This window comes from Pteronotus mesoamericanus, unplaced genomic scaffold (genome assembly GCF_021234165.1).
Source record: "Pteronotus mesoamericanus isolate MK-2021 breed Mesoamerican mustached bat unplaced genomic scaffold, CSHL_Meso_final contig_164, whole genome shotgun sequence".
Classification (NCBI taxonomy): Eukaryota; Metazoa; Chordata; class Mammalia; order Chiroptera; family Mormoopidae; genus Pteronotus; species Pteronotus mesoamericanus.
In genome coordinates this window covers 21,205,766-21,214,592 of record NW_026555065.1, presented here as the reverse complement: position 1 = coordinate 21,214,592, position 8,827 = coordinate 21,205,766, and the positions used below count along the sequence as shown (strand labels likewise).

General features: G+C 46.7%; 1 protein-coding gene across 5 annotated transcripts in view; it reads right to left on the bottom strand.

Moving 5' to 3' along the window:
* Nucleotides 1–422: 422 nt before the first annotated feature.
* Nucleotides 423–8,827, bottom strand: part of FRMD5 (FERM domain containing 5) — a 262,837-nt gene continuing 254,432 nt past the window's right edge. For 2 of the 5 annotated variants that reach the window (XM_054565482.1, XM_054565481.1), the window contains exons 13-15: nt 8,700–8,806; nt 1,866–2,209; nt 1,357–1,686 (exon numbers count right to left, since the gene is read on the bottom strand). In XM_054565482.1, the coding sequence (XP_054421457.1) occupies nt 1,639–1,686; nt 1,866–2,209; nt 8,700–8,806 (499 nt within the window). In that variant the 3' untranslated portion in view covers nt 1,357–1,638. Of the gene's footprint in view, nt 1,020–1,356; nt 2,210–8,699; nt 8,807–8,827 lie in introns of those variants that run through there. The other 3 variants (XM_054565480.1, XM_054565479.1, XM_054565483.1) reach the window with 2 other exon arrangements.

Sequence of the window (8,827 nt, the reverse complement as noted above, 5' to 3'; positions counted from 1 at the left end):
AAAAACCCCATTTTATTCCAAGGCTGTTACATTGTTTGCATGGACATGGTTCTGCCATCTCAGGGGACAAACTAGGAGCAAGCAAATCCAAGTGACTCACTCTTCTCATTTGGGGTTGCCCAACATCATAAGGTGTCAGCAGCTGCTCCATGTTGTGTAAGGTCCTGGGAATTGTGCACTGACCATCCTTAAAATAAGTCCTCAGGCCCCACATGACTTAGAAATCGCTCCCTGAGAGGAAAACAAGATCTCATGTGCTAGTGTTTATGACAGATGCCGAGCTTGGGCCTCGGACCCCACATTCACCCTTTCACGCTGCGCTTCTGCATGCTTCCATGGCTTCCCTCAGCAAGGATGGCAAGTGCTTTTTTCCTACAACTTTTATATTCCTGATGCACGGATGACCCTAGGGGGCAGTATTTCTACACCTAAGTGTTCTTTGCCACGTTCACCTTCTTTCTTGGTAGGCATCTGTTAGAACTCCTATTTAAAGAGATTCTTTTCCTGGTCCCTTCCAAGGCTGTTTGTTGATCTTGGAATTCTATTTTCTGAAGCTTTTCATTCTCAGGATCAGTTTCTTTCTTGCATCGTTTAGTTCATCAGGCTCTATTTTCTTAATCCATAAAGTAAAAACAAAACATGAATTGATAAGAAAATAACATTTTGTTGTTAAAATATAAATTGAAAAAAAATTTTTTTTTTTGCCAGGGGTGGGGGTGTATAAAATAAGCACTGCTCTCTGAATCTCAGCAGTCTCTCAGGTACCTTAGCTCTGGTTTCTGTTAACTACATTTTGTCCAACATTTCTGACAGTCCTATCTCTGGTACCACTGAATTCATCTAACGCTTCTGGAGCACTCTAAAAGCTTGAGGTTCTTCAGAAAAAAAATCACAGAAGTTAAAGTTTATCATACAAAATTCACGGTGATGCCCACTAGGATCTAGTCTAAGGGGACAGACTTACCCCACCCCTGCTGCTGTTGCTTCTGTAGCGGTGGTCCCTTCAGATGCCCACTGTGCTCAGATTTGGGGGGGGGCAGGAAACAAAAGGAAAAGAAAATCCAGCTCAGACCATCATAAGAAGCAAGTTTCCATTTAATCATTCTACAGGGATGTTTACTTTTTAAAAAGCTGTATCTGGCAAGAAAACAGTCCCCTGAGGCTGCTGTGATGAGTCTACTGGAACCCAGTAGGACAGCTCCTGCAGAATACAGAAGACAACAGCTCTCTAGTCTTCAACTAGTGTCCCATCTGCTAGGTGACACTACTGTGATCATTGGTAATAGTAAAATAAATTATTTTTATTTGATACTTTCAAAATAATACACATCTATGAAAAATCAAAATTCACAACCAAATGTTATCCTGCAAATTGGGAGGATGAGAAACAGAGTCACCGAGCCTTTCTTGAGAGAACCTCGAAGGAAATTAGCTTTCCCAGTTTGTGTAGACAGGGCATGAGCCTATCCCTTTCATCTTCTGGGAAACAACCCTCCTAGGCTGTGGACTTTGAGTCATGAGAGGAGGACTTGGTACATGTGCCGATGGTTCCGCGATGGGTCCCATTGCTGGGAATGGGTAGCCGGGCTCCTTGGTCCACCTGGCTAGTTATTGGGAGGAGTCATGCCTTCTCAGGTGTCAATGAGTAGGCTCACCACTGAGCGGATTTTGCAGGCAAACCATCGCCTGAGGGGACAAAAGTATTGATAGTGGAATTGTTCAAACTCTGGGGTCTGTCGGATATCGCGGAAAAAGGCAATGTCAAGGTCAGATTCGGTAAGGATGATCAGGAGGAGGAGCAAAACAAAGAGGAGTCCCATGGTCACAAGGAGCAAACGGAGGACACTTAAAACAAACTTATTCACCTGTTCCTCCTCTGGCCTGCCGTGCCCCTGACACAGGGCCCTCAGCTCTCCCCCAAGGGCCTCCACATCGGCAGCAGTTGGGGTGCTGGCCTCAGACTCCTTCTCCTCCTCGATGCTACAGGTGGCCCCATTGATCTGCCGGGAAAGCAGCATCAGCTCCAGGCTGTGCTCAGCCACGGGAGTGGGGAGCACACTGTCTGCAGGGCTGTAGGCCTCGTCTGCAATCACAGCGACTCGCTCATTGCTGTCTGCCCGGCTGCTTCTCACGTGAGGCAGGAACGTGTCCCCATGAGAGGAGGAACGCACTGGGGTGGAATGGGCACTGTCCCGAAGGGACTCTAGGCCTGGAAAAGAAAAAGGAACATGAGTAGGCTTTCTGTCCCAGTGCACACATTTTTGTCTTTTTGCTTCTGGTTTTGGCGATGTTTGTTAAAGACTGCCATTCCTGCCTCACTGATTTTAGCCTCAATTGGAAAGAGAATCTGAATCACATACTATCCCTGATTGAGAGCTGGGGCCATGGTTCAGGGAGCTCAGATTTGCCTCGTGGGCTGAGGGCCATAGAAGCAGGAATGGGGAGGATAAGGCTGTGTTTTGCCTAACTGGGCCTCATCTAATACTGATTCTGGAGATGAGTGTCCTTTTAACAACCTAGCAACAGCTCCTTAAGCTCATGTGGTCATCTTTTGGATTTCTGCAATTGCTGTTGGTCTCGTCAGCCTCCCAGTTGTAGCCTGACCTTGTCCTTGTCCTGACCTTGTGGGATGAGAAAACTATCTGTTCTTCCTAAGTGCTCTCTGATAGAGAAGGGGAGCAGCCCTTGGCAAGATCCCTCTCTTTTCACCTTAGAATGATCTGGGCCCAGGATAGGCTGACAGTTTCCCTATTTTAGACCCTCAAGAGTGCAGAGTGGACTTTGAGATCTTCTTGGGTGAGGGGGAAATTCTCTTACATTTTTTAGAAGGGGGGTCTTGTGGCCCCTAAAACTACCCATTATCTCTTTATTTTCCCAGATGGGACACTTCTGTTTCCAGGGCTCAAGCTCTGGCAGGGAAAACAGGAGCTGGTTACTCCTGCAGTGCAACAGCAGCCACTCAGGCTGGAGGATGTGGGCTCAGAAGCAAAAAGTGGCTCACATCACAGTGCCTCGAGGAAATGGCTTCTTGTTTCAGGTTCAACACCTGCATTTTCCTTTCCTAGCCATCTTGGTGGTACCAGAGTGGTTCTCCCTGCCTTTGTGGCCTACGACAAGAGAAGCCAGTCCCCATCTGTTGCTCTGAAATTGACCCTGACTGCCCCAAAATGAAACAGATGCCCAGACAGGTAAAACCTTGGCCTTCCCAGGGCTAATTAGGGAGTTTGCAGGTGCAGGGCAAAAAAGCCCAGTCTCTTTAAAGGCACTACTGGCCTTTCAGAATTGTGTTCCATCTTTCCTTGGCTCCCCTGTGGTATAGCCATTGGCCCCCAGGCAGCTTTCCTGCCCAGCCTGCCAGAGCGCATCTCAACACATGCACTGTTAAGGATTCTCCAGAGAAAACTTTCAGCCAAGATGGAGGTGTAGGTAGATACACTTTGCCTCCTTGCACAACCAAAAGAAGGACAATGACAAATTTAAAAACAATATAACCAGAACTGCCAGAAAATCGAACTGTATGGAAGTCTGACTACCAAGGAGCTAAAGAAGAAACATCCATCCATACCGGTAGGAGGGGCGGAGACAGGCAGCTGGGGTGGAGAGGACGTGCAGTAAGGTGGTGGTTGGTAGACCTGGTGGTCCCACATTTGCATGTGGATAAACTGCAATGAACAGCTGGGGAGTGAGACAGACTGCACAATCTAGCATTCCAGTGTGGGAAAAGAAAACCTCTGGAGGTAAAAACATGTGGGGGTTGTGGTGGCAGAAGAAACTCCCAGTCTCACAGAAGACTCCACTGGAGAGACCCACAGGGTCCTAGAATGTACACAAACTGACCCACTCAGTAATCAGCACTAGAAGGGCCCAATTTGCTTGTGGGTAGCAGGGGGAAGTGACTGAAAGCCAGCGGAGAGCCGAGCAAGCAGCATTGTTCGCTCTCGGACACCTCCCCACATACAGTGTCACAACACAGTGGCCTGGGTTGCGCCACCCTGGCAAATACCTAAGTATCTGCCCCTCCCAACATAACAGGCATGCTGAGAAAAATAAATATGGCCCAAATGAAAGAACAGATCAAAGCTCCAAAAATAGAACTAAGCAATGAACAGATAGCCAACCTATCAGATGCACAGTTCAACACACTGGTAATCTGGATGCTCCCGGAATTGGTTGAGTATGGTTGCAAAATGGAGAAAAAAATGAAGGCTATGCAAAGTGAAATAAATAAAAATATACAGGGAAGCAACAGAAAAGGGAAGGAAACTGGGACTCAAATCAACGATTTGAGCAGAAGGAAGAGATAAACATTCAAACAGAATGAAGAAACAAGAATTTAAAAAAATGAGGAGAGGCTCAGGAACCTCTGGGACAACTTTAAATGTTCCAACATCTCAATCATACGGATGCCAGAAGGAGAAGAGAAAGAGCAAGAAATTGAAAACTTATTTGAAAAAAATAATGAAGGAGAACCTCCCCAGTCTAGCCAAGGAAATAGACTTCCAGGAGATCCAGGAAGCTCAAAGAGTCCCAAATAAGTTGGACCAAGGGAGGAACACACCAAGACACATCATAATTACATTACCCAAGATTAAAGATTGAGAGAATCTTAAAAGCAGCAAAAGAAAAGGAGATAGTTATCTACAAAGGAATTCCCCTAAGACTATCAGCTGATTTCTCAAAAGAAACTTTGCAGGCAAGAAGAGGCTGGAAAGAAGTATTCAAAGTCATGAAAGGCAAGGACCTCTATCCAAGATGACTCTATCCAGCAAAGCTACCATTTAGAATGGAAGGGCAGGTAAAGTGCTTCCCAGATAAGGTCAAGGTAAAGGAGTTCATCATCACCAAGTCCTTATTACATGAAATGTTAAAGGGACTTAGAAAAAGAAGGTCAAAAACTATGAACAGTAAAATGACAACAACCTCAAAACTATCAACAGCTGAACCTAAAAATACAAAAACAAAAACAAAGACAAACTATGCAAACAACTAGAACAGGAACAGAATCATAGAAATGGAGATCAGAAGGGATGGGGAGGGGGAAGAATGGGGGAAAAGATACAGGGAATAAGCAGCATAAATAGTAGGTACAAAATAGGCAGGGGGAGGTTAAGAATATTATAGGAAATGGAGAAGCCAAAGACATTAACTAAGGCGAGGGGTGCTGGTGGGAGGGGCGGTGCAGGGTGGAGGGGAATAAAAGGGAGGAAAAAATGTGACAACTGTAATAGCACAATCAATAAAATATATATTAAAAAGAAAAGATTCTCCAGAGGAATGAATCCTGGAATATGGGTTATGAACAAGATGCAGGGGCGATGACAGCCCCCAGTGTCTCACCATTAGTATATTTCTGACTCTCTCAACTTCTGCTTTCAGAAGCTCCTTTCAGGGCATCCAGTGTGTCCTTGCTGTATTTTGTTTGTCTCTATGCTAAAAATCTTAAATTTGTATAATGTTTTAATTTTTTTAAAGCACTTTCATTTTATCTTTCAACAACTCCATGAAGTAATGAGGGTGAAAGGCTGCAGAACTCTCCTGAAGTCGTGTGGTTGGTTGTTAATGGCAAAGGCAAGGAGAGAATCCGAGCATCTTTTTATTTCGTGGTGCTCATGATCATGTAGTTGGATTTTCTGGGGAGTGGAACAGTGGGCCAGGATGCATTAAGTCAACAGCCTGCACATTTGTTAGATTTAGGTCCTAATTGCCCAAGAAACTCCTGTGCAATAATGTGCTGTGCAGTAATGTGACATTAAGAGCCTGTCCACTCTTCATGCTCCTTTGATCTGTTTTCCCCAGTATTCTTCCCTTATTCCCCCGTGTGCATGTGCAGCATGAGGAATATGTCCCCTGGGGTATGTAATGGGTCCCTGATAAAGCCGAAACCTTCAGGCCCTAATCACACATGGTGTTGGATCAGCTCCTTTCCCAACTACTCTTCTGGTCCCCATTTCCTCTGGAACCTCAGCCCTCCCTTGCACAGGGCATCTCACAACCTTTCAAGGGGCTGTCCCCTCACAAAGACAGCTCTGACTGCCAGATATTTCAGTCTACAACCAGAGACCACTTAAATGCAAGCTTAGCTTGGCCTACAGTTTAGCCCTTAGCTGGGGAAGGAGAGGTAAAGGCCGTGACATCAGAGAGAACAAATCAGAGGGACACCAGAAGCCACATTAGACTGAATTGTGGGTGCTTTCAGTAAACAAGATAATGGATATGTATGCATTTCTAGTAGTGTCTGACAAGCAAAATTACTCTGTAAATGTTAGTCTTCTGTTCCCTCCACAGTTAGTCCTGTACAGAACTTTAGGTTTCACTGTGAGCCATGACCTGTCTCACCCCTTCATCAAACCTGTCATTCTGGGAGGATAGGGTGGGTGCCATGGGTGGGATCTGGGTGAGTGACACAGCAAAACAGTGTCTTTTTTACCTGGGAGGTGCTCCAGCTGACTGCCTTGCCCAGAGGTGGGGGGCACAGTGGTCAGGAGCCTACCCTGGAGCCGGGGCCCCATCCTCAGGATGCGCACACTCAGGGGTCGAAGGCAGTGATTAGTCAACCGGAGCTGAACGCGGACTCTGGTGTGAATCTTAATCAGACTCTTCCCCATGGTAGCCCAGGAAAGCAGATACTTCTTCGGTGGAAACCAGCTGATCTCTTCATGGAAACCAGCCAGGCAGGGAGATACAGAGGAAAAGGATGGAAAACCAGCTAGGGACAGGATTTCTGATTTGATGCTATGGCAGTGCCTTCCCAGTGCCTCCTGTTGCTGGAGAGAATGGCAGCTCCATGAGCCTCAGAGCGAGCTGGACTGTTCCACTCCCCAGAAAATCCAACTACATGATCATGAGCACCACGAAATAAACAGCTGCAGGGAAGGAGCAGCTCTGAGAGGCCCATGTTATCAGGGGACTGGATTCAGTCAGAAGCACTTAGAGCCATAAAAAGTAATGCTTCCCCAGCCTGCAGCTGTTTCCCTGAGGCCCGTATAAGGCCCTAGACCTCTCAGAAGGTGAGAGACAGAGAGGGAAGGGAACAATCCCTGAGGGTAGGGGGAATCAGGGCTGTCCCAGGAAATCCAGGGTGTGAAGCTACAAAGACTGGGCTTTGGACTGAGCAGTCCTGAAGTGTGAGGAAGTGGCTCTGGGGCTGGAAATGGACTGTCTCATCTTCACTGGGATGAACCTGGTGGCTTCAGAATCAGGATGGATGGAAGAGGGGACACAAAGTTATGTTTCCTCAAAAAAGGAGGAGAAAATCACTCCACTTTCCTGAGATGAACACCCCAAAAGAAGAGGGACAGTGAAAGCCACACTCAGTCCTACTGCTCAGTCTACTGGAGGATAAACCAGGCGGTTGTCTAATGATGGTCAGACCTCAATAATTACATACCTTGCATAGTGATTATCCTTGGTAGTTTATAAGGCACCCTTCCACATTCACGCCCCGCTCTACAATGGGAGCAGCAGGCTTAGAGAGGTTAATCAACCTGCCCCAGAAAATACGTGGCAGAGCTCTCATTTAAACCTCACCTTGGACTGCCTGCCCAGGGGCCTTTGCACTGTGCTTGCTGCCTGCCCAGTGTGTGTTTTAATCTCTTTAAAGTACTGCATACCTCAGCCTCCTTGCCACCCATGTCAAAGAAAATGTCCCTTTTTTGCAAGTGGAGCAACAAAGATACTCAATTAAGGCACTTGATGGTGGTTGCCCAGTGAGAGCTCTCAAGCCCTAGAAAACCACATGCAGGTGATGCAGAGACAGTGACACATAAAATCCTAAACACAAATCAGAGATCCTCCCACAGAGCAGATCCTTCATAACCTGAGCAGTTCTTCATTTTCATTAACAAGCGGCATTTGCTCAGAAAGGACAAAGGGCCTTTCCTCCCCAGTCTCCAAGACAGATACTGGGTTGAAATAATCCTGCTGCTGTTTCCTCCTGCTTAAGATCTTCTGAGGTCCTGTGAACCATCATCATCATCGGAAATGAAAACAATTTTGCACCTGTATCCAGCCTTCATGACAAGCTGAATCAGTGACAACAGCAGGTGGACACTATCCCCAGTCTCCTTCAGTATTAAGTATTAACAGTATTAAGTACCCAGAGACTGGAGAGGTCTCAGTCTCAGGCTTCTGGGGTATCTCCACTCTTGCCACCTCCCTCTACTGCAAAGGGAGAGAAGGATTGAGAGAGATGGACACATTGAGTTTCCTAAGACAACATTAAAGAATTGGATAGCAAGAGGGCAGATTTCTACAACTGAAGTGAAGGTGGTAGCAGTTATTGGAATGCTTCAGAACCAAGAGTTTATTTCTTGGTTAACTGCCTTGGCCACCGTAGTCACTTTAGCTGTGGAGATTGGTCAGATTTGGACAACTAGTGAAAAGCCTCCTGATGAGAAGCAATTTGAGAACTGCATGGAACCTGGTAGATCCCACATATACTGTTTCCCAAATGTAGTACCCCAAGTACTCTCAGATCCACCACCCCCTCCTGGACTGCAGCTCAGCAGGGCTGAAGGGGGTTCCCCATCACCTGACACCCAGCTGGCATTCCTGTCCACTGGGTGAAGCCTTCTCTCTTCCACTGGAGAAACCTGTTGCCATCTCTAATGCAAATTCACCTCTTCTCAAGGTCTCTGAGTGGAAATGGTCTAAGTCACAACTCGGAGAAACCTGCGGTCATCTCCAGAGCTCATGCTTACCTTCCATGATGGAGATGTGAACAGCTCTTCTCCGGGTCCTGGGGACGCTGCTCAGCCTTGGGCCATGGGTTATGGAGGGACAGCTGCGGCTGGGAACCATCCCAGCTCTGAGGTTAAAGAAAAAGAAC